At 32.0% G+C, this 27,243-nt stretch overlaps 2 protein-coding genes across 3 annotated transcripts; both read right to left on the bottom strand.

Annotated features, from left to right (window-relative positions):
* Positions 1–17,241: 17,241 nt before the first annotated feature.
* Positions 17,242–20,444, bottom strand: LOC149543946 (disease resistance protein L6-like). Of its 2 annotated transcripts, XM_089796358.1 has the most exons (4): positions 20,182–20,444; positions 19,921–20,078; positions 18,796–19,802; positions 17,242–18,706 (listed from the first exon to the last, which is right to left on the bottom strand). In XM_089796358.1, the coding sequence occupies exons 3-4, from the start codon at positions 19,591–19,593 to the stop codon at positions 18,383–18,385; spliced, it is 1,122 nt and encodes a 373-aa protein (XP_089652484.1). In that variant the 5' UTR covers positions 19,594–19,802; positions 19,921–20,078; positions 20,182–20,444; the 3' UTR covers positions 17,242–18,382. The 2 variants fall into 2 exon arrangements, with proteins under 2 accessions (XP_089652484.1, XP_089652485.1); XM_089796359.1 differs by lacking the exons at positions 19,921–20,078; positions 20,182–20,444 and having other exon boundaries at positions 18,796–19,858.
* Positions 19,934–21,222, bottom strand: LOC149543945 (uncharacterized). Its single transcript, XM_089795863.1, has 4 exons — positions 20,815–21,222; positions 20,594–20,716; positions 20,182–20,477; positions 19,934–20,078 (listed from the first exon to the last, which is right to left on the bottom strand). The coding sequence occupies exons 1-4, from the start codon at positions 21,211–21,213 to the stop codon at positions 19,934–19,936; spliced, it is 963 nt and encodes a 320-aa protein (XP_089651989.1). The 5' UTR covers positions 21,214–21,222.
* Between the last annotated feature and the right edge of the window lie 6,021 nt (positions 21,223–27,243).

Here is a 27,243-nt window from a genome sequence, read left to right as displayed (position 1 = left end):
GAAAAGAAGGAATAAATTCTTCAAAAAATGTAGGGTAAATATGATCACATATTCCAAATAAAATGTATTTACTTAATGCATAAATTATCACATATGACATTAAAAGTTTAGTATTTTATAAACATGAAAAGTGTCATTGATTGGTATTTTAAAGCATTAAAAAAATATTTGAAATGCATAAAATGCTTCAATAATTTTCAAAAACATTTAATTTATATTATATTTCTATAAACATGATAGGATGCCTTATTCATAAATTATAATAATACTTTATACAGACATGAGAAAAGTGCACTAGATTATAATTTTATTATAGATATCATTCTTGAATCACCTATCTATTTTCAATAAAAAATTAAATATAGGCACTTCAGACTAAGATCTCTTGGCATCTTTTCAATTGATGTACTTCAAATATCCATGATAGTGGTATTTAGTTTTTTAAAAAATTCAAAACAATTTTGGGCTAGATGTTGACAATTTATTTATTATTTTTTAAATAAAGAATATATGATTAATAAAAGATTAATTTTAAAATCTTTTATAGCTCACTTAAATTTATTTGTATTATTAGTGTGTATGTGGGCACACACTCACATGTGTGTAGAAGTTTCTCACCCCAATGTATGTAATCAATATGTAAGAATACATATGTAATTATGAAAAATAATTCACACTTGATTAAACATTTTTTACTAAGTCACATAGAAAGAATAAAAGATTTGAAAAGGAAGCAAGTTTTCTCAATGTTGAGATGATTTTAGATACATTATAACTTATTCATAAAAATAAACCCTAAGTATATAAATTAGCCTTTTTTCACATTCTCCTTGGTAAGTAATAGGGTCTAACAACACTTTCCAAGGATGAAAAAAAATTTAATGAGGCTTTTCTTACACTTTATTTTGTTAATCAAAAATAGGTTTTGAAAAGACCTAAAACCTTGTAGTCACGAGGCGGTGATAGTTTACTTTCAAGAGGGTGGTCTCTTACCATATATGAAGGGTATGGTGAAGCACGATGAGAATGTCTTGATGTAGTTCTTCTAGAATTGGAAGGAAAGAAAGGTGACTACAAAAGGAATGGGATTTGAAACCTTAGAGGAAATCATTGCAAGGGTTGGAGAATTTACTATGGGAGGAAAGAACTCGTGAAGGTAGACTAATGTTAATGAGGAAGCCTGTTTGGAGGAATTTTTCAAATTCAAGGAGGAACTAATACAAATGTGTGAAGAATTTTATCGGGAAGCCCTTCCTAAGCCTTAGGACACTATATGCTATGCAATTATGCAATATATCACTCTTGAGGACTATTTTTAGGTACTCTATTATTACCAATCACTTCAGGAATTCTAGACCACATTTACTTCTCATTTTTGTTATTTCATTCACTCAAAGATTATATTTGTAAGGCTCGAAGGAAACATGAGAAGGGAAAAATTTCTACCTTATCCATCAGGGGCTTATGAACAAACTATATATACAACATCTAGCCTAAAACCTACCACACTTGGTTAACCCTCTAGCCTCTGTCACCCCCCAAGACTCCTTGGACCCTGGCCCTAGTCCTACCCATAAGAGATTCAAGAAAACCCCTAGCCCTAAGGTCAAAATTAACCTTAAGGTTAAAATTAGCCTCAAAGTGTCGAATTCAGATACTAGGAAGGGTACACAGAGTGACAGAAGGTCTAGTAAACATCTCCAACTGGAAAAATTTAAGTCCTCCCCCAAGCATGATTCCACTTTTGATTCTTTCAAAAGTGATGTGAAACCTATGAGAAAGAAGAGAATACCTCAGGACACCAAGCCTGTCACTAACCCTCTGAACCCTTCCCATATCCCTAACACTGTAGACGCTACCCTAGCTAGAAGCCGAGGGAAAGATATCACATCCCCAAGGAAAGACACAACCAAAGATGTTGGGAAGAAAGGAAAGCATAACCACAGTAAGGTGAGATTGGAAAGGCTTGAGTAGTCTATGAGGGAGCTGGTAGACAATCAAACTAGTATCTGCTAGAGATTCAAAACTTTGGTTGAGATTTCCACCAAGGTCACGCACTATGTGGCCACAACCCTCCACTTTTTGCAATTGAATAAAGAGGAGAAAGACTTGGGCAAAGCTACCAACACAACCAGATCCATCTATGGATTTCTTCCTATGGAAAAGAAGGAGGCCAAACATGGGCAGGAAGAGGGTAGCTAGCCCTGGATCTAATGTTTATTTTTTTTGTTTTTATGCTCATACCTATGAACTTGGTACCACATGGGGTTTTAATTTTTATTCTTATGTTGATTTTTTTAATTTATTTTTTTAGAGGGGTAAATGCTTTAAACTAGAGCTATGAACTAGTGAGGCCACAAATGGGGGACCTCATCCCCATGAGATTTGAACCTTGATGGCAAGGATAACAACACAACAATGTAACCATCACAACATGCCACTATTGGTTATTCTTATGTTGATTAATAGGACTAACAATAGTGATTTGTTTAGGTGTTGTTGGTCTATTTTATAGTCTTTTATGCATTTTAGTTTAATGAATGATAGTACTGTTAAATATACTATGGATATATTTTATTTTTTGAATTTTAAAGTTTACATAGGTTAGATGACTGTGAGGTAACCTCCAACTGATTCTTCAGCCTCTTGTACTCTGGGGTTGGGGCCCCATCTTTTTGGCTACTATCTAATACTTCAAAAACATCTACATAAGGGATGCCCCCACCTTAAATGAATAATGAAAGAGGAAGAAAGAAATGAAACAAACCAAACTGGACTCTTGGCTAAAAGATAAAATTCTATCTTAGTATGAGAGAAATACACCTCTACACGAGCCTTACTAGGATGATCAAGGGAAGAAAAATATTAAAAAGAAGAACAAAAAAAATCTCACAGGTAACAAAAGAAACATGAATGCACATCTATATACAAAAGAAGTATTGGACCTAATAGTAACCCATCAAAAAGATAAGAGCATTCAGAAAGAAACATTACCCAAAATAGGATAAATTCTATCAAAGAAAAAAATAAATAGTATCTATGTAATTGAAGGAAAGAAACATCATCCATAACAAACCAAGGCTACAAAAAATAGAAAGACAATGATGTGTAACAACCCTACTCCATCCACATGAAAACTTGCAAAGAAACATCCCTTTAAAAAAATGGGTATTACTAGCTAGAGAGCCTTTAACTAAGGATGACAAGAGAACATTAGTTGTGCACCCTAATAGGAAAATGTGAGAGTCATTTTATAGATTAAAAACATTAGACTTGCATTTATTGTCTTTCTCTTCTCTATGAAAAAGAAAACCCCCATAGAAATCTCAGCTAAAATATTAGGTGAAAGGGAAAATCAACACTCTCAACCATGACAAGGATCACCACACAAACATGTAGTGAAAAGTTAAAAAACCCCAAGTGACCTTAGGTCAACCAAGTCAAATGCAACCAAAGTAGAATAATTTTTGTAGGAACAAATGCTCTAACAGAGGAAAAATAAAGAACCTGATTCAAGAACCTCCTAGATTATTTTAAAAAAGAGACACACCTAGGAGAAAAGGACCTACCAATACCTACCAAGTCCTATATGAACCACAAGGATCCTCATGTTCGCAATTAACTTCATCCCCTTTTGTATCTCTAGAATTTATAAATCCACCAATTAACTACTATTCTCTTCTGCATTCAAAATTCAAAATTCCCCTCTAATCCTCTTCTTGTTCATAAACTATATTCAAAGTTAGTTTATATTTAATTTTTTTTTTGTTAATTATGTACTAATTATGTCACTTAATACCAATTATTAGATAAAAGTAATAATTGTACCAAATCCAAAAATTGATAAAACCATTAAAGATATTTAAAAAATTCTCACTAACAATCTAAACTTTTAACAAAATTTAATCTATTAACACTAATTTTTACTTTAATTCTAATAAATATAAACAACCAAAATAGACAATGTAATTTTAACATACAACTAGTATAGATATCTTAAATCAATTTATATAAAGAAATGCTGATAGATATCTGTTACAAAATAATTATAATTTAATTTACTACATCTAAAATTATTTACATTTCTTTTATCTCCATTTATTTAGTTTTTTACTAACTTGATCTTTTCATTTTATTTGCTTTAAAAATGGATGATTTATATCTTCAAATATTATAATTTAAACGAATATTTTATGTAGTATTTATTAAATTATTTTAAAAAGTATATTCTATTTATAATAATATTTAAACTTTTCACATGTAGATGGTTGTCAAATTTAACCTAGAAGAATAAAATTTAACATTAACACGCTCACACCATCCCACTTCCCCATTTGCCATTGTAGAATGCATATCAGCATTAATTATATTTAAAACAAAAACAGATTTCTTAAAATTCTTCACAAATCTAAGTATTCCATGAATACACTAATTACTACTTAAGCTCTTTAAATACCATTTGTAAAATAACATTACTAATAAATTCAACTTCTTTAAAATTATATTATTCACATAATGGATATGAAAACTTTTCTGATTCTCAAATTTAAAAACCTTTAAAAGTGTTACAATCAGGGGTTTAGAGAAAAGTGCATGGTCAAAAGGCCCTTCTTCAATCCAAAAAGGAGTTCACATGATCTGGGACACAATTTTCATCATTCAGGAAGCTTGTGATTTATTTTTAAATTTAAGTAATAATAAAAAAGGTGCAATCAAATATTTTTAGTTAGCTTCATAGGCATTATGCTTGTGTAGGGAGTATAGTATTTAACAAATTAATCTTCATTTTAAATATGTGAATCATGTTAAATAGGAATAATGCAATTCAAGAACTAGATTACAATCAAGCTTGGTCAATAAAGTTTGAGATTTATGCATAAATTTAAAAAGGCTGAGATTACTATTAATCTAGATGATGCTTAATTTTTCCTCTACAATCTTTTGACTTGTTTGAAGTTTATCTATTCATATTGGCAATTGTCGAGTGCATTCTCAAACAAAACCATGGCTTGCTTTCAAGTCCTTTTTTTAAAAATAAAATGAACATGATACTTGGCTCATGAGGTTCAATATATATTGGTATGATACACAATCATTTACACAAGCTCATTTAACATTATTCACATGATTCGAAGCAAAATGCTATCTTGATTAGAGGGAATCTGGAGTTTTCATTTTGAAAATTGTTAAACATTCGTTTGTTAGCCCTCTTAAATAGTAAGACCGGAGCTGTACATTTTTATATTCACCCTAGAAATAGCTAAGAGTTATTTTTCTTTTAAATTGTATTCCTGAGCTCACATCCACCTAAATCTAGAGTCCTAAGTCAACTCCAAATTTGCCATGATTTGTCCGTGTTTGCTCTATTTTTCTATAGTCTGAACTAGACTTTTACGTTTGCTTATCATTATGGAAATTCCTCCATTTTAATGCTAGATCATGACCATCTGGACCTAGTTTGTGTATTTTTTTCCAACTTTGTGAACTCAAACTCCATATCTAATAACAAAGAGAAAATGAAACAGAGTGCATGAGCATACCCAGAGAGATGATATGTGTCTAGGCTGCATAGTTCAGATTTGCCCTTGCCCATGGAATGGCCCACGCTCCTATCACTTGTTCTTACCACAACAAATTCACATCAATTACATTGCAATTGTATATTAATGAGGTTCAAGTATAAGCAAAAGAAAGAATGTGATGGAAGTGTTGTTGTAAGTTTACTTGAATTACATTGCATATAATTATAATGAGAAGCCAACACTAATATTAATTTGAAAGCGTATGAAGAAGAGTAAAAGTGATTACTAACTAGGGGAATTGCAGAAGCTAGAAATGCGATTGTAACTACCTTCGCCCCCTTCTTTCACCCCATCTCCATAATCTTGTATATGTTGAGCTCTATAAGACTCAAGCAATTCTATGGTCACCAAGTTTCCCTATGGAAGCTGAGTACATTTAATACTAAGTAAAGTAGACTAAATATTTGTCGAGTCATACAGAAGGAGGTGAGCTAGTTGAGGTCAAGCATCAGCAGAAAGAATAGTTATGTTTGAGCATTAGAAACTGTATGTGCCAAGTAACACTGTTTCAACTAGAATGTTTGGAATGGCATAAAATATGAGGTAGACCTTTTTTCGCCTACATGTAAATGGTATTTAATGATTGTAGAGATTTATAGAGTTTGTTATGCATTTTCGAATGGGTCATTTATCCCTATGAAGAAAATTTATCCAATTAGATTAAGAGGAAAAAGGGAAGCATCCAGATCATTGATTTTATTCTAGAAAACTCTACATATGTCCATTTTATGGCATATCCAAACCTATTCTATAATTATGCAAAGTGTTTTGAACGCATATTCCAAGGAATTGTATTTTAGAAGTTGCAAGAAAAGTTTTGAAGTAAGATAGTATAGCTAGTGGATGAAGTAGTGAAGAGTAGATTGATTATATATATATATATAGTATACGTATGTATATATATGTATATGTGTACATATGTACATATACATACATATATATATATATATATATGTATATATATGTATATATATGTATATATACATATATATATACATATATACATATATATATATATACATATGTACATATGTACATACATATATATACATATATATATATATATATATATATAGTAAGTATACGTATGTATATATATGTACATATGTACATATACATACATACATACATACATACATACATACATACATACATACATATATATATATATATAGATTAGATAGGGGATTAGATTAGAGAGTGGAAAAAGAATATATGTAATCAATATTGTGAGTGTGAACTAAAGGATCAAGTACTGATACATTCTAGTAAGTGAATTAGGGTAAATCTCTTAATAAAGTGTTTACTTCATTGTAAGTTTTAAATCCTTTAATTAAGACATACTTAACATTATTGTAAAACTCCAAAAATGGTAGACCCCTCATAGGGTAGATCATTAGAAGTAATCACATTTGTAGCCCTAATAGGTGAACATTGTTACTGTAGTAGTGAAGATTTGTGGGTGTTATCACCATCGTAGTTTTACCTTCACCTTGGAGGTTTTTTGGGTAACCACAATCTTTTGTGTTATGTGTTTACTTTTAATCTTATGGATGTGATGAATAGTTAGATTTATTTCAGCATTTCAAGTTTAAGGTTATGTTATTCATGATCTAGATATGAGATCGATTAAGTGGTGCATATAGTTATGTTTTTATTTGACTTGAAGGATAAAAGTTTAAGTGGTTGTAATTCAACACCACCCGCACCCCCCTCCCCCCTCTCCCCCAAATCTCTAAGTATCTCACGTTTCCAATAAACTTCTAACAATTGGTATTAGAGCTTTGATCTCTTAGAAGAACTTTAACCACTTGAGAGTTGAGATCTTGGAGATGGAAGCTTATAAATTGGGAAATACTATTGAGAATTAGATGGTTGACATCCAAATCATACTGCAACAACTTGAAGCAGCAAGAGAGGAATTGAAGAATTCCTTAAAGAAAAGGAAAGAGATGACTATTTAGAAAAATGATACACTCTATCAAGAAGTGGATACTAAAGGAATGTTTAACAATGGAAACTCTAGTGAAAGTGATGCAGCTATAGCAAATATATTAGAGAAGAAAAATATTCTACATGAAGAAGTGACAGAATTGAAAAGAGAACATGAAATCCAATTAGTAAGGCTATGTGAAGTGACTAAAAAAAAGAAGAAAGTTGAAGAAGACATAGTCATGGTAGAAGAAAAAAGACAAATGGCTGCCATACTTGATGAAATGATATATGATGTGAAGAATATTACAAACAATTAGCTAGACATGATGAATCATACTTACAAATTAGGAACTCTATAGAAAGGTATTAGAGATTGCAAATTTGAAATCATAGAGTGATCAACTAAGCAATGAGTTAATATTTGAGAAGGAACTAATGGAGAGGATGAACAAACCTATTGAAGCCATAAGATATTTTGAAGAGCTGATGAGATCACTGAGAACACCTAGTGATACCTTTAAACTAGGATATGCCAAGCATTATTCATCCACTGAAGGAGAATCATCCAAGAGTGGAGAACTTTGAAGATTAATTTTTAAATTTCATTTGAATCAATCCAATCCAAAGGAAATCTTTTATAGAAAACATACCATTGTAATTATCTTTGGAACTAAGATTTCACAAGCTAAAACTTGCAGTCTTTCTAAGGAAATAATTGATAGAAGTTTGAGAAAAATAAGATTAAGATTTATTGATGTGTCATGTCTTAAGTATATGAAATGAATAAAAGTTTCACTATCACTTTCATACAATCATTATAAATGGGTAAAAGTAGAAAATAGTGTCACCTTTTAGGCTAACTTATTAGAACAACTGAATTTGAGTATTTCTATCTAAAAATCATTTTTTTTCAAACACGTGATCTTGATAAATTTATTATAGCTAAGTTATATATGTTCTCACAATTTTCCAATTGGAAATGTCTATTAAATGCACATTTTATACTATTTAGTATCCAATTACCAAAGAAATTTAAATTTTTTTACAAAACTGATGTTTCAATAACTCTAACTATTTTTTTTTTTTTTTTTTAATAACATATAAACACCATTTTATGAGCTCAAAGTCATGAATATTCTCATATAGAGTTATGTTGGTACCCAATATAGACCCAATATTTCAAATTTTCAATTTATGGTTTCAAACCTCTTTGAACTAAAGTTCAAAATAGTTTGGAATGGTTTAATTTATTAAAATAGGTTCAACATTTGAGAAAATTTAGAATTCAGTTTAGAGGCTCAACAAATTCAATATTATAGATGACTTCGGTTATTTCAAAGTGCAACATTCAAATTCTAGGTTTTGTCTGGTACTTTTGGTTCAATTGATACAAAGAGGTTCATTGATTGTCAATGTTGAATTTCAGTATCCAATTTTGATTCTAGGTTCAAATCCAAAGAGTTGATATGATTAGAGTTTGAAGGCCCAACATCTACAAATCAATGAGCCAATTTCAGAGGTTCAGTTTTAGAATTTGAATTTATCAGGGGCACACATTTAAAGATTTAGAGTTAAAGTCACAATTTACTATTTCAAATGAGCAATTCAAATTGGGTTCAAAATGGCTTGATAAAACCCCCTAGTCAAGGAAAAGAGATATTTCAGGCCTTAATGTGAGTAAACACAAAAATAAAAATTACCCACACTCATATATGATTGTTTACATGATTGGTTTGACAAGTGTCAATGGTGGTCACTCTTTTCTTCCATGTGTGTTGCTATGGAAGTGAAGTTTGAAAAGAGAGGGCATGAATCATTCACATATAATGCAGAATTATCACAGAATAATTTATGAGATAGGAATCACAAGGATCAGATTGGTAGTCAGAGTTGAGGAGACAAGAGTATCTACAAAGTCTAATCTATCTCATGTTCACCTTGGTAGTACATGTGAACTATTTGATAGAATGCTTGCAATAGTTTGAAAATGAAGATAACGAGTTGGGAATATGTGCCGAAAAGTTTTCTGGGTTTGGCACCCAAAAGAAAATTACAATTGATAGTATGACTTCAAAGGGATAGAGTTAATGTCATCTTCCCAATGTACTCATGGTTTCATCTATCCAACATCATGCATGCATATTGTTGGCTCGCTAGTAAGTGATAATCATGTCTAAATTATACATATGTAGTGCAGCTCAAACATTCCCAATACAAAGAACCATGAATATAAGATGCCTAATAGTGTATTGTCATCTACGAAACATGACTATATCAGATTATATATGCCAATCAAATCTTCTACACCCAATTTGAAAGAATGCATCTCATTTGACCTAAGACATGCAGAATCAACATGTGTTTCTTGAACAATACCTTTTTGTATTGGGTAGCATCATAACAAGGTTGCAATCAAACATCTTACTATTGTCATACTTGCATGCCTACTTTCTATAGTTTCAAGCTAATAGAGTCTCAGGATTTTCGATTAAAACAAAGCACATGGACTTGTTGTGGTATTTGAAGAAATGATATTGAATTTTCTCAAAGAGGGAATGAGAAGCATCTTCAGTAATCTATTTAAAATAGGACATCAGGTGACACATTTTATGGATGATCTAGTGGATGAGGATGCAAGTGGAAATTATTTATATTTTTTTCTCTTTTTGAGTGTTTTCCAAACAAAGATGTTGCTAGGTATAAAGGGGAGAGATATCATTAAAAGTATTTGATGAGAGCATTACATGATAATTTGAAGGCATCAAATAATATTTAAATTCCACCATAGACCAATGGTAAGAAGGAAATTTTAATTTTAATAACTTTTAAAAGTATTGGGTGTGCAAGAATCATTTTCAATAATCGAAAGGGAAATAGATCCTTGAAGAGAACAAATAGGCTACAGAAAGATAGAACGGGGATTCTCATTTTTTGGGGGGCTGATATTGCAACTTTGTGCTATAGGGAAAAGCCTCAAATAGCAGACAAATAAGTAGTAGACAGGGGCAAAGACTTCTTTTCTAAGACTTTGTGCTAAAAAGGAGGGGGTTTTGCTTTGCTATAGACTGTGTGCTACAAAATAGTATTGGATTCAAATTGTAATGCAAAGAAAGTATATACTTTTTTGAATTGTAATCTTTTTTGTATCAAATAGCAAGTCTATGTTGTTTTGTTGTGTTTAGAGGAGGAGAATTTAGTATGTCAATGCTTTGCATTTGCATGCTGACTTTCTGATCAATGTTGATCTTTGAGTTATCTTGATTATCTCTGAATACATTTTTGATACATGTAAATTATTGCCACAATTATCTATGGACATTGGGCATCGGTTATTCATATATCTGGAAAGAACCATCCGTCTTTATTTTTGCTTTTCTTCTGTAATGTAATGATTGGGCAAATGAACTTGGTGTTGTTTGTTGCTTATTTTCATCCAATTAGTTAACCTATTCACATCTATATCATGTCTATGGATAGATGTTTGTAAACCTTTCTTGCTTCTAGGTTAAAAGCATTATCAATTATATTGTAGTTGATTTATTATATATGCTACACAGGGAGCTATACTTGGATAAATTTAGAGGGCGCTTATGCTTTTCAATAGTGAAGTGACCCAACTATTAGTGCATATTCAGTCTTCCTATCTAGGCTTTGGGGTTAATGTTTTTTTTATTTCTTTGGAGGACAATCTGTTCATTAACAAGTTCATAGTTTTTTAATTAGATATAGTATATTGTAATTAAAAAATTCTTCGAGTACATATTTAACACTCAAGAGAATGTCGACTTTCAGAAAGAAAAAAATATTAAATCATATCAAAAAAATTTAAAAATTATATGACATTCTAGAGGAGAGAGTCATCTTCCTAAATCTATAATTTTTCTTTTGGTTGGAAAACATTTATTTTGAAAAATGTGGTGGGAGATGAAAACTATCGATTTGAATAAGTTGAAATTTGAATCGTTATAAAAGAGAAAATATAGGTCTAAAGTCTATTTTTATTTTCAATTGTTCTAGCTACATATGCTATCTATAACATAATCTAAGATCAAAGGGAAATAAGTTTATTTCCATGTCATTTTGTGGTGGGAACTGGACCCCTAATTTCCAGCAATTTTCAGCAACTAAAAAGTTATCTTTAAAAATAGGAAAATATATGATTTCTTATACCAAATATTTATTAAAAATTATAATCCTAATCTTCATCCATTTCTACACATTTCATTAGTTTACTTAAATTTTAAATTCTAAATAATAATACCAATTTTATGTAATTGAAGGTGAATAGCTATACTTTTGTTAGCCTTTTCCTTTGTAAAAGGGTGACACAAGTTTGTGCTTTTACCCAAATATATAAAAAAATGGAATACATTCTTCAAAAAATGTAGGGTAAATATGATCACATGTTTCAAATAAAATGTATTTACTTAATGCATACATTATCACATATAAGATTAAAAGTATAGTATTTTATAAATATGAAATGTGTCTTTGATTGGTATTTTAAAGCATTTAAAAAATATTTGAAATGCATAAAATGCTTCAATAATTTTCAAAAAGATTTAATTTATATTATATTTCTATTAACATGATAGGATGCCTTATTCATAAATTATAATAATACTTTATAAAAACATGAGAAAAGTGCACTAGATTATAATTTTATTATAGATATCATTCTTGAACCACCTATCCATTTTCAATAAAAAATTAAATATAGGCACTTAAGACTAAGATCTCTTGGCATCTTTTCAATTGATGTACTTCGAATATCTATGATAGTAGTATTTAGTTTTAAAAAAATTCAAAATAATTTTGGGCTAGATGTTGACAATTTATTTGTTATTTTAAAAATAAATAATATATGATTTACAAAAAAATAATTTTAAAATCTTTTATGGCTCACTTAAATTTATTTGTATTATTAGAGTGTGTGTGTGGGCACACACTCGCATGTGTGTAGAAGTTTCTCACCCCAATGTCTATAATCAACATGTAAGAATACATGTGTATATATGAAAAATAAGTCACACTTGATTAAATATTTTTTCACTAAGTCACATAGAAAGAATCAAAGATTTGAAAAGGAAGTAAGTTTTCTCAATGTTGAGATGATTTTAGATACATTAGAACTTATTCATAAAAATAACCCCTAAGTATATAAATTATCAATTTTTCACATTCTAGTTAGTAGGTAATAGGGTCTAACAATATTTTCCAAGGACTAATACAAATTTAATGAGGCTTTTCCTACAATTTTTTTTGTTAATGAAAATAGGTTTTGAAAAGGCCTAAAACCTTGTACACTATCTAAAGGTCACTCACAAACAAATAACTATAGAAGTTCTAACATAGCCATAAATAAATCTAACAACAACTAAGAGAAACAACATAAAGTAGATCAAATCAATCAAATCTATAATTTGATCAACAATATCCAAAGATAGAAAACTAAATACAAATAAATTTTAGAGGCTCCTATAGCCTTGAACATAAAAATAAGCTTTTTTCAAACTTTGTGAAGCTAAATAATGGTTTTTACTAACAATTTTACATCCTAACTAAAACCCAAAACTAACTTTAAAAACACAACAAAGGATCTACAATATCTCACTTACAAAACCAAGCTCTCTACCTAATTGCAAGAGGAATCTATATTAGTAGGAAAAAAGAGAGGAAAATACCATGCAAATGTGAAGTCTTCCATGATCCAAAATATCATATACTATATCTTCTAGTGTCACTCGTAAGGAAATCAACATCTACATATGTACTGCCTCTTCATTTTTAATGTTGTGTCTTTTCATTTTATGTTCTATAACTTCCAAACCTACAAAAAGGCCATGTTGTTTGAAGATTTGGTGGTCAAACTAGGAGATGGCATGAGCACTAGTGATAACATTGAACTTGTGGATGTGGAGGAATGCATTCATAGTAGTGAGGTGGTGATAGTTTACTTCCAGGAGGGTGGTCTCTTAACATATATGGAGAGTATGGTGAAGCACAATGAGAATGCCTTGATGTGGTTCTTCCAAACTTGGAAGGAGAGAAAGGTGACTATCAAAGGAATGGGATTTGAAACCTTAAAGGAAACCATTGCAAGGGTTGGAGAATTTACGATGGAAAGAAACAACTCATGGATGTAGGCTAAGGTTAATGAGGTAGCCAGTTTGCGAAAAAAATTTAATTCAAGGAGGAATTGATGCAAATGCGTGAACATTTTTATTGGGAAGTCCTTCCCAAACCTTAGGACACCATCTACTATGCAATTATGTGGTATATCACTCTGGAGAACTACTTTTAGGTACTCTATTATTACCATTTCCCTATTTTGTATCACTTTAGGAATCTAGACCATATTTTCTTCTTGTTTATGTTATTGCATTCGCTTGAAGATTGTATTTATAAGGCCTAGAGGAATCATGAGGAGGGAAAAAATTTCTACCTTATCAATTAGGTGCTTATGAACAAACTATATATACAACATCTAGCCCAAAACCCATTCCTCTTGGTTAACCCTCTAGCCTCTATCACCCCCCAAGTCTCCTTGGACCCTAGCCCTTGCCCTACCCATAAGAAATTCAAGAAAACCCCTCACCCTAAGGTCAAAATTGACCCTGAGGTTAAAATTAGCCTCATAGTGTCAAATTCAAATGCTAGGAAGGGTACACAAAGTGTCAGAAGGTCCAGTAAATGTCTCCAATTAGAAAAATTTAAGTCCCCCCCAAGCATGATTCCACCTCTAATTCTTCTAAAAGTGATGCCGAACCTGTGAGAAAGAAGAGACTACCTCAAGACACCAAGCCTATCCCCAACCTTCTTAGCTCTTCTCATATCCTAGACACTCTTGATGCTACCACAGCTAGAAGCGAGGGGGTAGATATCACATCCCCAAGGAAAGAAACAACCAAAGATGTTGAGAAAAAAGGCAAAAATAACCATAGTAAGGTGAGACTAGAAAGGCTTGAGCAGTTTATGAGGGACCTGGCAGACAATCAAACTAGTATCCACTAGAGATTCCAAACTTTGGTTGAGATTTCCACCAAGCTCATGCACTCCATGGCCATGACCCTCTACTTTTTGCAGGTGAATAAAGAGGAGAAGGACCTGGAAAAATCTACGAAGACAACCTAATCCATCTATGGGTTTTTGATGGAGGACTGGCTAAAGACCATCCTAGATGAACCAATTAAGGTGGAGGGGAAGGATGCAGATAAGGAAGTGCCTAAGGAAAAGAAGGAGGCTAACCATGGGCAAGAAGAGGGAAACTAGCCCTGGATTTGGTGTTTATTTTTGTTTTTTTATGATCATACCTATAAACTTGGTACCCCATAGGGTTTTACTTTTTATTCTTATGTCAATTAATGGGACTAATAGCAGTGATTTGTTTAGGTGTTGTTGGTCTATTTTACAGTATTTTATGCATTGTAGTTTTAAGGACTAATAGTACTATTAATTATACTATGGATATATGTTATTTTTTGAAGTTTAAAGTTGGCATAGGTTATATGACTAGGAGGTAATCTTCGGTTGATTCTTCATCCTCTTATACTTTGGGGTCAGTCCCCCACCTATCCAATACTTCAAAAACATATACATAAAGGATGCCCCCACCTTAAATGAATAATGAAAGAGGAAGAAATAAATGAAACAAACTAAACTAGACTCTTAGCTAAAAGTTAAAATTCTATCTTAGTATGAGAGAAATGAACCTCTATACGAGCCTTACTAGGATGAATCAAGGGGGAAAAAATGCTATCACTTAAAAAAACAAATAAATATACAAAGAACCTAACTCACATGAGGAAAAAAATCCATCATAACAAAAATAGACTACTCAAAACATTTGACTTAAAGATCCTAGGAGAAGAACCAAAGAAATCTCATAGGTAAGAAAAGAAACATGAAAGCACATCTATATACAAAAGAAATATTGGACCTAATAGTAACCCAACAAAAAGATAAGAGCATTTAGACAGAAACATTACCCAAAATAGGATAAATTCTATCAAAGAGAAAATTAAATAGCATCCATCTAATGGAAGGAAAGAAACATCATCCATAAAAAACCAAGGCTCAAAAAATAGAAAGACAATGATGTGTAACAACCCTATGCCATCCACATGAAAACTTGCAAAGAAGCATCCCTTTAAAAAAATTGGTATTACTGACTAGAGAGCCTTTAATTAATGATGACAAGAGCACATTAGTTGTGCACCCTCATAGAAAAATGTGAGTTATTTTATAGATAAAAAAAATTAGACTTGCATTTATTGTATTTCTCTTCTCTATGAAAGAGATAACTCCCATACAAATCTCAAATAAAATATTAGGTGAAGGGGAAACTCAACACTCTCAACCATGACAACAATCACCACACACAAACATGTAGTGAAAAGGTAAAAATATCAAGTGACCCTAGGTCAACCAGGTCAAATGCAACCAAAGTAGAATAATTTTGGAAGGAAAAAATGCTCTAATAGAGGAAAAATAAAGAACTTAATTAAAGAATCTCCTAGATTATTTTCAAAAAGAGACACAACTAGGAGAAAAAGGAACTGCCAATACCTACCATGTCCTATATGAACCACGCGGATCCTCATGCTCGTAATTAACTTCATCCCCCCTTGTATCTCTAGAATTTATAAATCCACCAATTCACTACTATTCTCTTTTGTATTCAAAATTCAAAATTCACCTCCAATCGTCTTCATGTTCATAAACTATATGTAGATTTAGTTTATACTAACTTTTGTTTTTTAGTTATGTACTATTTATGTCACTTAATACCATTATTAGATCAAAGTAGTATAATTGTACCAAATCCAAAAATTGATAAAAACATTAAAGATATTTAAAAATTCTCAGTAACAATCTAAACTTTTAACAAAATTTAATCTATTAACACTAATTTTCACTTCAATTCTAATAAATATAAATAACCAAAATAGATAATGTAATTTTAACATACAATTTTTTTTTTTTTAAATTTAAAAATTTATTCAAATTCTTTACAAATCTAAGTATTCCATGGATACACTAATAACTACTTGAGCTCTTTAAATACCATTCATAAAATAAGATTATTGATAAATTCAACATTTTTAGAATTATATATTTCACATAATGTATATGAAATCTTTTTTGATTCTCAAATTTAAAAATAAAAATAAAAAAATTCTATAATTTGTTACTTAAGGAGAGATAAAAGTTATTAATTTGATATCTATATTTATTCATACTTACTAACTTGATGTCCAATGTTTTTGACAACATTGAATAAATAATTGCAACTTTAATTTTTTTAGTATAATGGTAGCTATCCACAATTGAATGAAATGTACCTTTTTTTTGTAAAAAACAACCAATGATGTGATGCCGCATCACTTTTGCAAATATGGGTACCCTTTTTGCACCACCTTGGTCTCACTACTGATTTGGGTTGTTTTGGACATCTTGACAAAAAGCATGGAGATGTGGTATCATATTTGATGATGTAGACTTTGAACCTTACTAAGTAGACTACTTGTCAAATAAACTGTTGTAAAAATTAAGAATGATTTGAAATTGCTACATAAGATTTTGATATATTGAAGTTGCCCAAATAGAAGATTCTCTCCGATATATTGAAGTTGCCCAAATAGAAGATTCTCTCCTAATTAAAGAAATAGTGTTTCAATCACTTTATCGGGAGAAAATTTATTTCATTTGAACACTTGAATCATTTCAATTGATTAAAATGTAGAAATATATTTATAAACAGAGGCTGAGATAAGTTTGGAATACAGACATTATTCGACATCATTACAGCATATTTCTACTATCCAGACAATAAACGAAGAGGACATTTGGTCACCTCTGACTAGAAGACGTGGACTCCCTATCCTTCAGGTGCTCCGGAAGTGAAATTTTTAAGCTTTGACTTCTTTGTCTCAGAGCACAAATGGGACATTTTTTCAAGCTGTGACATTGTCTTAAATCTAAACGTGTCAAACATGGAAGTTCGCAAATGCTGGAAGGCAACTCCTCTAGCTTAAAGCAAGCAGACAAATTGAAATATTTTAATGACTCTAGTCCTCCCACGCTTGTGGGCAGGGTTTTCAATTTCATGCAACAACTTAAATCTAAGTGTGTTAAAGAAGAAAGCTGCCGAAAGCTCTCCGGCAACTCCTTTATCTCCGGACAGGTGCAAGTCAGCTCTGTTAAAGAGCGAAGTTCCCCAAAATCATAAGGTAATTCTTTCAGATCATCTGACCGCAGGCTCAACCTCTTTAACTTACATGGTTGCCCAAAGGTAGAAGGCAAGGCTTCCAATTTCCAGCAGCTTTCCAAATTTAAAACCTTCAATGAACTTAATTTCCCAAAGCTTAACGGGAGTTCTTTTAAGCTAACACACTCTGCTAGATTCAAATGTTTCAGAGACCTCAGCTCTCCAAAAGTTGAGGGCAATTCTTCCAGCTTCTTGCAACATGTTAAGATCAACTCTTCTAAACAACGTAATTTACCAAAAGATTCTGGCGGATTCTTCAAAGAAACACCACCACAGATGCTCAATGTTTTTAACGAATACAGCCCACATACCTGCTCAGGCAGCTCCTGCATTCTATCCCATTCATCTAGAATCAAAATCTTGAGAGCTGTTATTGATCAAGCCGTTCGGGCAATCTCTGGAGAGTTCTTAACTCTTGTAAGTACAATTCCTCCAACGAAGAATTCTTGAGTACGGTTGCAGCAGACATGGCCTCTACCGAATTCGCAGATTCCTCAGACTGCGCAGTGGCTTTCATCACCCGTACCTACCTTGGCAACTGCATCCAACATTGTGACTACGTTGTAAGGAAAATGCCTCCAAAACTAATTAAACATTAACAAAGTAAATGAGTTAAGGAAGAACTTGCCCTATACAAAGTCACGCCATCCTTAAAGACAGGGCCATGGAACACAGCCAACCGTTCGAGCAACTCTAAGCTCGCTGGCCATAAAGAAGAAATTCCCCCACCCAGTCTGAGGAATCTCAGTTCTCTAAATGTGACTGTCTTTTGACCTAATCGTGATACATTTATCTTGTTTCCCAGAGCCAGAACTCTTAGCGATTTTCTCATTGAGAAAATGTGGTTCTCATCAATTTGACAGGCAGCTTCATTTTCCTCCCTGCTTAGCCAAACACCTTTAATTTGTTCCAGGTTCTCCTAAAACATAATACATATCATTAGTAGTACTCATTACTTATCTACTCTATTTAATGATACACCTGATTCTCGCAAATGCAGAGACATACCTTATTTTCGGTTACGACGTCAAGCCAGGATTGTATATATGTAATTCTATTGGATTCGGACATACTCAGAGCTTTGGCTCGGATGATGTCATGAACAATCAGATTTCCTTTAACGGAAATCTTGAATAAAGCCGCCTCTTCGAGATGCATGACCTCCTCGACTCCAACAATGCACTCCACCTCGTGGCGGCTCCAGCTTACAAAGAAGCAGCAAATGTCTAAAAATGCTTCTTGCGTTGACGCTTCCAATCCACCATACACAGAATGGACAAGCCGTTGGCTAAGATTTTCCTCGACGACATCCATTCCTTTCTCCAAGGCTTCAAATATTTGCGTACATCTCTCAACCTTGTAGTTCTGCTTACGCAAACGAGCACCCACAATTTCTAATACTAATGGTATGCCAGCACAAATCTTCAGGATTTTCTGCTTGTTGTCATCGGTAATGTTGGAATTGGAATCTCTGAACAAAATTTTTATGGCCTCTGCGTCGGTTAAAGTACCCACTCTATGCTCACGGCGTATAAGGTGGGGCTCTCTGAGCATATCGGTCACACCCAGATTTCTAGTTGTGAGAACCATTCTGCTCCGTTTCGGAAGGGCTGATAAGCGTTTTGGAAAAAGCTCTTGCAAGTCCTCCACGCGAAGAGCATTGTCAATAAACAGAAACACTGGCTTATTTTTCTGAGCTTGGAAAGCACCGGAGAGATGATCCCGCCCCTCTGCACTCTTTCTCAACGTTCCATTCCTGTTATATGTATAATCTGGGAAGGCATCTTTCAATATTTGTTGCTGCATACTTTTTATGTCGTTCCTGGATTGGTCTTCTTGTAGTTGAATTGCTGAATAGTTGTAACTTGTCAGATCTATGTCCGCAATAACAGCAGTGGTAAGGGTGGTCTTTCCTATGCCCCCAAATCCGTAAATAACCACAGCCACTGGTTCCTTATTTCGTGTATCCAATTCGAGCAACTTCTGTACTTGTTTCTTCTGCTCGTCGATCCCAACTGCCCATGAGCCAACAGAAGAATATTACGCTGATAACAACATATGGAAATGGAAATGCGAACATGAAATGTAGATATACTTGAAATTTTCGACAAAAGAAGGTTTATGTATATCTACCTGTATAATCTATTTAAATAGGATTCCGCGCAGGGAACTCAACAGGCTGACTATGACGTATTTCTATTTCTACTCTCAATGTAAGATCCCGATACACTTGGTCTATTTTCTGTTGAAGAGAGCCCAATCTCTCCGAGTCTACGGAAGCCTTCAAAAACCTGCAATACGGATAATAATATCTAAATTTACTGTGCATGAGTGATGTCAATGCTATTAGAGCTCCGATTTCTTTTGAGTATTCAAGTATTATAGACATTTTACCTGAAGAGTGTTCTGGAATTTAATTGAGAAACGCACATCATGGAGCCTTCAACAATCATCACAATCGCTTCTTGCAATATCTTATATTCTTGTGGCATATCATAGTTCAACTTTCTTATATGCCCAGCAAGCTTACTCATTTGTTTCAAGAGATCTATGCATGCACTCCGGTTATCAGAAATCTGGTCAATCTGGTCTAGCAAGAAAGCTACAACGGACAACCCTGCAACCACCCAATGCACTCTCCCCACACTCTGCAATATTCCTCCTATAACTTGTCTGGTTCCTTCGTCTGCCTGTAAATATAACAACCTTTAATACCAACTCTTCCCAATTAATTTCAACATGCTGTTAATGAAGAAATACAAATAGAATAACCAGTTAACTTCTCCAGCTGAATGTGCTTATTCACAAATTCGAGGAATACAGAGCCACTTCCCAGAAAGGAAGCCCATACTGATTTCGCTTTGCCCTTGAGTGTATCAGAATATGTTTCTGAACTAGTGCTTCTCAATAACGCCTTCTCTTGGGTTGGCTGCATTTACAAACAGGACGTCATTGAGCAAAACAGCAAAAGGAATTGAACAATAATTCTTATGATTAGGACAGAAGCTCAGACACTGCCATACTAACCCTGTTTAGAAGATGGTGCACGAGCTGGTCGATCAGATCTATCAAATAGTCGACCTCGCCTGCATTGTTTATTTTACCAAAACGGTTGATACACTCTTCCAATGTGGGTGGCGGCGTCTGAGGAATCGATGGCTGAGCAACTGTAGCCCGGGGCTGAATTTGGGAAGTGGGTGGAGGCAGGGTTGGGGTGTGCGGCTGAGCTTTGGAAGGTGACTGGTTTGGGCCCGGGTCCTGCGTCTGGGGCTTGTTTTGGACTTGGGTCGGCTTTGGTTTCTCGGCCATAGCATTATTCATGGGTTGCTCAAGTTCGTTGGTCTTGGGCTTGGAGAAACAGCAGCCCATTGTAAGCAAATGCAAGTGAGGAGTGACAGATGTTTGTCTGTGTTTGGACGCAAGCATTGAGTGCTATATAGGCTCCCTATCTCAGGCTTCATTCACTTACTTCACATATTTACCTTTTTCAGAATGAATTTATTCTTCTTCATTTTAGTTTCGTACTTGTGGAATGCCCGAACAGCTGTCAAAATTAGGATAGGAGCATATTATTTGGTCTTTCCCAACTGGGAAAAGCATTATTAGTCCCTGCCTTAGATATAAGGCAGGGAACTAATTTAATCTTTTACCCCTCCCCCCAATTAATTTTTTCTGAAGAAGCTTGCACAATATTCTAAAGTTTGAGTGTCAAGATTTAAAAATTCTACTTATTAAATGCCAATTCCAATTTGCCGATTGGTCTAAACAAATTTGCTGGGGTTTTTGCCTATTTTCGAGTATAGATTAATCTGAAAAATATTAAATGCTATCAACTGCACGTCGGAGGCCGAGTCTGCAAGACGCTGCTGGTGACTTCTGATTCGCCCACATGTACGAGTTGCACATTCCCCGTTGCTGTCTTCTTTGCCAGATATTTGTGGGCAGTGGTGATAACACACAAAACCACTTATTCCGTCTGTTGCACGGGAGCATACGCCACATGTGCCCTACCACAGATTTTGACCAATGACATCACCCACGATTTTTGTTGATCTGTTCAGGATTTTCGTTAATTGGCGTGTGGCATCTCTAAGATTTCATCCTCCAAAATCACAACTAAAGTTCTTTGCCATATATAAAAACAACCATATTGTGCAAGTGTAATGGCTTCTGCTCGTATGAAATAGGATTTCTTGAAATGGTACAAGCTGCCCACAACAATTGAGGAGCGGATATGAATTTAAGAAAAAAAAGAAAAGACGAGAATATCAAACAAATTATTAACTTAATATGATTAGAAAAAATAGAATGGAGGCAAATATTAATTTTATATTCTCTATGGTAATAATAAAAAAATTGAATTCCTTTAATCTTTTATTCTCCCCCTTAAATTTTGTACCTGTCTTTCACCTCGAAGATACCTTGTGATGGGTTAATCATAGATAAATATAACTTAGGTTATGATTTTTTTAAATTTTAAATTTTTTTTTAACTAATTCATTTTCAAAATATTTTAAGAAAAATATTAAAATAGAAAAAATCAATGTTTTAACATTTCATAAAAATAAAATAAAATTTAAAATAGACATGTTTAGAAAATTCAATATTGAAAATAACTCTTAAATTATAAAAATAAAAAATTAATTTTGAATTAATATAAAAATTTAACAAATTTAACATATAAATTCAAACTTCAATTTATTTTAAAAATATTATAAACTATAAACATCTTTAAAAATAAAAAATTACATAAATTATTTGCAATCTTAACTTTCAATTTTAGTTTTAGTAATTGTTTACCATAAGTACTCATTGTACTAAAAGCTAAAAGCTTATATGTTAATATCAAATTACAAAACACCCCATAATGCTTTTTTATAAGACAAGCTATGTACTAAAAGCCCTACAATCTAGAGTAATCAAAGATAAAGAAATGTTCTCATTTAAATTAAATTATAAAAAATATAACTATTTTTATCTATATATTTAGATATTTAAATAATATATTATTTAACCACATGTTCTAATATACTTATTATAAAACATCATATACATTTTAGATAAATAATTATCTAATTTAAATATATAACTTTTTAAACTTCTAAGAATACATAAGAAAATTAAATTATTAAAAATTTCGTATTATTGTGTGAATATTTGTTAACTAAATATTAACATAGCTTGTGTAAACAAATTATATATTTTAAAAAATAAAAAAATTGTACATTATATGTTATAATTATTATTAAAATAAGTTAAAATTAAAAAATTTAATACATGATTAGTTTAATGAGCATAGCGCAAAAATACCCTACCATACTATGAGATTTGCAGTGAGTAACTAGCTCGATTCATGTCCTGTGGTTATCATCTTCATATCTTTGAGTAGTAGGCTTTGACACAAACAATATAAGATGCTAACAACAACAACTTCTGCTATAACCCCAAAAGGCAGGGACTCCAGCTCTCCAAGAGCTCTTGTTGACAATCCTTCATAGGCTTACCGGATAAAATAAAATAAAATAGAGATCATTATTCTCCAAGGATTGGAATTCGCTTTTATGCTTTATGTGAACACGTATATCTTTTAAATTTTGGTGGAATAATATGCTTGCAAAAGGGTACTTATTGTTTAATTAGGATTAAGGTTCGGATTCAAACACAATGATTTTCAAAAGTTATCATTAGTGTTTAAATTATAACTAATATTATAAAATTATTTTTTGGTAAAGTATAATTTGTGTATATATCTAGATGATGTTATGAAAAAATAAATAAGAAATTTTTTTAAAAAAATATCACAATTTAATCTTCTTATAAGTGGATACAAGATTCATTTCATTAATCGTGATTACAAATCATAAGAGTTAATCTCAACCACTTTACATTAGAAGAAACAAAAAATAATAATTTATGAGTTCAAACTATCTAAATAGTGAGGAAACCAACAACATCATGTACACCACTCATATAAACATGAGCCCAAATATAAAAAGTAGTGGAAAATTTTACTAGTATTACCACAAAATATCAACCACCAAAGAAGAGCACAACTAACTTTAATGCCAAAAATTAGGAATCAAGAACATTTCTATAACAAATGTAATAATAAATTGAGCATTACACAACTTAATCATTAATTTGATCTATTGACAAAAGAAAAAAATTGAGGCGAGAATGTCTTCATCCTAATCCTACTTTACTAACTTAATTATATGGATATATGTGGTAACCATAGTAATGATTTTTTGTGTCCATTGTAGTGACTCATCAAGGTAACAAATGGCCATTGAGCTCTTGATTTATGTCAAAAGCTTTGGAATGCACATGATACATCACTAATAATACTTAATTTCACATAAGAATATAGTTTGAAATTAAAATACTTCAATTTATTTAGAATATTAATTATTAATATTCAATGTTCAATGTATAAACTATAATATAGATATTAGTAAATCTTATCCTAATAATTAGGGATGTCAATAAGGATAGTATTTAATTAGAGTTAATAAATTTCTAGCACACACTACACTCAAAAAGTTCAACAAGAAATGGTAGAAGCAACTGAATTAGAAACATAATATTTTTAGCTAACCTATTAGATGAAAAACATAAACATATCATCACTTTGCATATTTTATTTTGATTAGTATTGAGAAACATAAGCTAGTTTAATTTTTTTGAAAGTATAAAATAAAAAAATGAATTATAGCTACTAGTATTAAGAAACATGAAACACTAAAGACCATTTAAGTTTCATTCATACCATGAAGCATTTAAACCAAAATTAATCCATCTTTCAATAATATTTAGGATTACACTAAAAATATTAATTAATAAATAATGATATTTTTGAAAACATATTTTGAATATAAAATTGATATGAAAAGATTTTTCCTTATCTTCCTCTCTAAGATCTTCTTCATCTTCTTCTACATAAACCTTATCATTAGTGTTCTTCATGAGTTTTTCCTTTTCTTTTAGATAATTCTTAAAATTAGTCCCTAGGACAACATATTCTATAATCTTTTATCCTTCCTCTCTTTGTTGAGAGAATTGCATGATCTCCTTTTACTTGAACTAACCACATATTTTGGTTCCTTAAAATTTTCAATTCCCTCACTATCTCGTTCATCATATATATTAGTTAAATGATGTAATTTCTAAAACTTTTAATTTAATTTTCTATATTTTGAGGGAATCATTTTTTCATTCAGGGCTTCCATTTTGGAGGGGCAAATCTAGAAAGGGTGACTTCAAGATGGATTTTTTCATCAGTAGTTTGAGGTTTCTTCTTCTTTTTGTTTCTTCTAGAGTTGGACATTCACAAAGTGGGTTCCTTTCTATTTTTTGAATTTGGATAGACTTTCTTTTTACTGATAAGAGGCCAAAGCCAAGATAAATTATTATTAATGTGTTGTAATTAATTATTATTAATAAGAGACTAGAACTCAAGACCTCCCAAATAAGAGGTTCAAAATTTGTACTTTTATATTTTTAGGATCTTGCCTGATTTTGATAGAGTTTTTAGCTAGCTTCACATTTTGATTTTTCTCATGTTGGTTTTTTATGGGTATGAAATTGGTATTTTTCAATTTTGTGTTGGTGTAGGTCATAGATAGGACCTCTTCAAAGTGGGGTTGACACACCCTTTGCAATGTTGTTGAAAGAAGATAAGAGGAGGAATGTGATCTAAGTAAATATTATATAAATGAACTTATTGGGTAACTTTTTGTTCTTGAGATTATAGAATTTGAAAGGGAAAAGAGAGAAACTACATTTAGAGATCTTGAAGATGCTAAATTATAGACATGCATGATGTTAGAATTTGTCAAACCATATATTTCAATGATCTTCAAATTAAGTAGCTGGCACTAACTCATCTAGTTGAGAGTAGATCCTTGAGGTTATGGGTTACCCCCATGGTCCCAAGTTTGAAACTCTTTCTAGATTTAGTTGATGGGACTATAGTGTGAGTTTGTTGCCCCACCATAGAGGATTAGTCTCACTTTAGCTTGACTCTTCTTAAGCCTTGGGTTGGGTCGCAGGGATACCTTTTTTGTTAGCCAAATTTTTTTTTTAAAAATCTTCAAATTAGATACTATTAGATATGAAGTTGAGGTACCACTTAAGTGAATTAATCATGGAAAGGTAGTGCAATTTTTTCTAATGATTTCAAGTATAAGAAATATTCTAGTGAATAATAATATGAAGATAGAAAAGGTAATCAAATGAAAGGTGATTTTGAAAAGAGTTTAATTTCAAGGCTAAAAGCTTAAAGAGATATTATTTTATATGGAATAATACTTTTCTTAAGTTGACGATACTATAGGAAAAAAATTCATTTTTTAATCAAATTGAACAAAGATATAGGAGATTGCATTGCATGGTATAATTCTGTATGAGCAAGGGACATAGATTTTTATGCTTAAATCATATGATCAAGGATAAGATGCTTGGTTTAAGTAATTAAATACGATGAAAGAAGTTAATAAGAGAAGGGTTGGGGAGAAGGTGACATTATTGGTTTTGATAGAGGAATTGGATAAATTTGAAGGATTATGTTTAGAAGTATCAGGCTCTAGCCCCTAGGAATGAGGTCTTCCAATCAATTTTGAATAAATACATAATACCTCTATACATGGTGGAGGAAAAATTTTGTTTGTTGAAGAAACCTTTGGGGGTCTTCATGATCAAGATTGCATATTTTTAGGTAATAAGGAATAATGAGGATAATTCAACCTAGAAAAAGGCATGGAATTCCAAACTTATCCCAAAAATTATTTTTCTAAGGTCGATAACCCTACATGGTAAAATATTGAGTCAAGTTAAGTTGACTAAAAGGGGATTCCATGTGGTTAGCATCTGTGTTTTATGTTAAAAGGAAGTAAAATGCATTAACACCGTCTTACTTTATTTCCCTTTTGCATTAGTTGTTTGGTATAAATGTTGATAACAATTATTAAATTGTATATTGTCATTGATGTTAAAAAATGTTATCAAATTCCTTTGTTAACCAAGTTATAGTGAATATCTAGTTCTAACTGAGTTGTGAGTTTAAAGGAAGTTTGTATTGACATCTAAGGGATTTAGGATTATTTTAGTGGTAATTGATTCACCCCTCTCCTCTTAGTTATTCCTCTTATATTGTCACCGATTGGTATTAGAGTTGTTGGTGCTTGCAGATAAGGTTTCAAGGACCTAAGCTAAAGATCAAGATGTCTTACATAAGAGATATTCCTAAGTTGAACAAAGATAACTTCAAAGCTTTGTTAAACACAACAAGGTCATCTCAATGCAGATCTTTCAATCTTGGGATGATAGAAAAGTTACTGTTGATGGTGTGAGCTTTGAAATTTCTAAAGAAAGCATTGCAAGGGAAGATAATTTTTTGTTGGATGGCAAGAAATGAAAGAGGCAAGTGAATGTCAATGAAGAGGTGAGCTTGCAAAA

The sequence above is a fragment of the Cupressus sempervirens genome, chromosome 8, assembly GCF_028749045.1.
Source record: "Cupressus sempervirens isolate cs-2001-9-10 chromosome 8, ASM2874904v1, whole genome shotgun sequence".
Taxonomy (NCBI): Eukaryota; Viridiplantae; Streptophyta; class Pinopsida; order Cupressales; family Cupressaceae; genus Cupressus; species Cupressus sempervirens.
This window is presented reverse-complemented; position numbering and strand designations above follow the sequence as displayed.

What these genes read in the sequence shown, in the direction of transcription:
- LOC149543946 (XM_089796358.1), bottom strand. Translation starts at nt 19,593, where the DNA reads ATGCAGCAACAAATATTGAAAGATGCCTTCCCAGATTATACATATAAC. An exon ending in ACGTCGTAACCGAAAATAAG is followed by an intron (nt 18,707 to 18,795) that starts GTATGTCTCTGC and finishes ATTATGTTTTAG; the next exon opens with GAGAACCTGGAACAAATTAA.
- LOC149543945 (XM_089795863.1), bottom strand. Translation starts at nt 21,213, where the DNA reads ATGCTTGCGTCCAAACACAGACAAACATCTGTCACTCCTCACTTGCAT. An exon ending in GCTCTGTATTCCTCGAATTT is followed by an intron (nt 20,478 to 20,593) that starts GTGAATAAGCAC and finishes TTATATTTACAG; the next exon opens with GCAGACGAAGGAACCAGACA. An exon ending in AATTCCAGAACACTCTTCAG is followed by an intron (nt 20,079 to 20,181) that starts GTAAAATGTCTA and finishes TCCGTATTGCAG; the next exon opens with GTTTTTGAAGGCTTCCGTAG.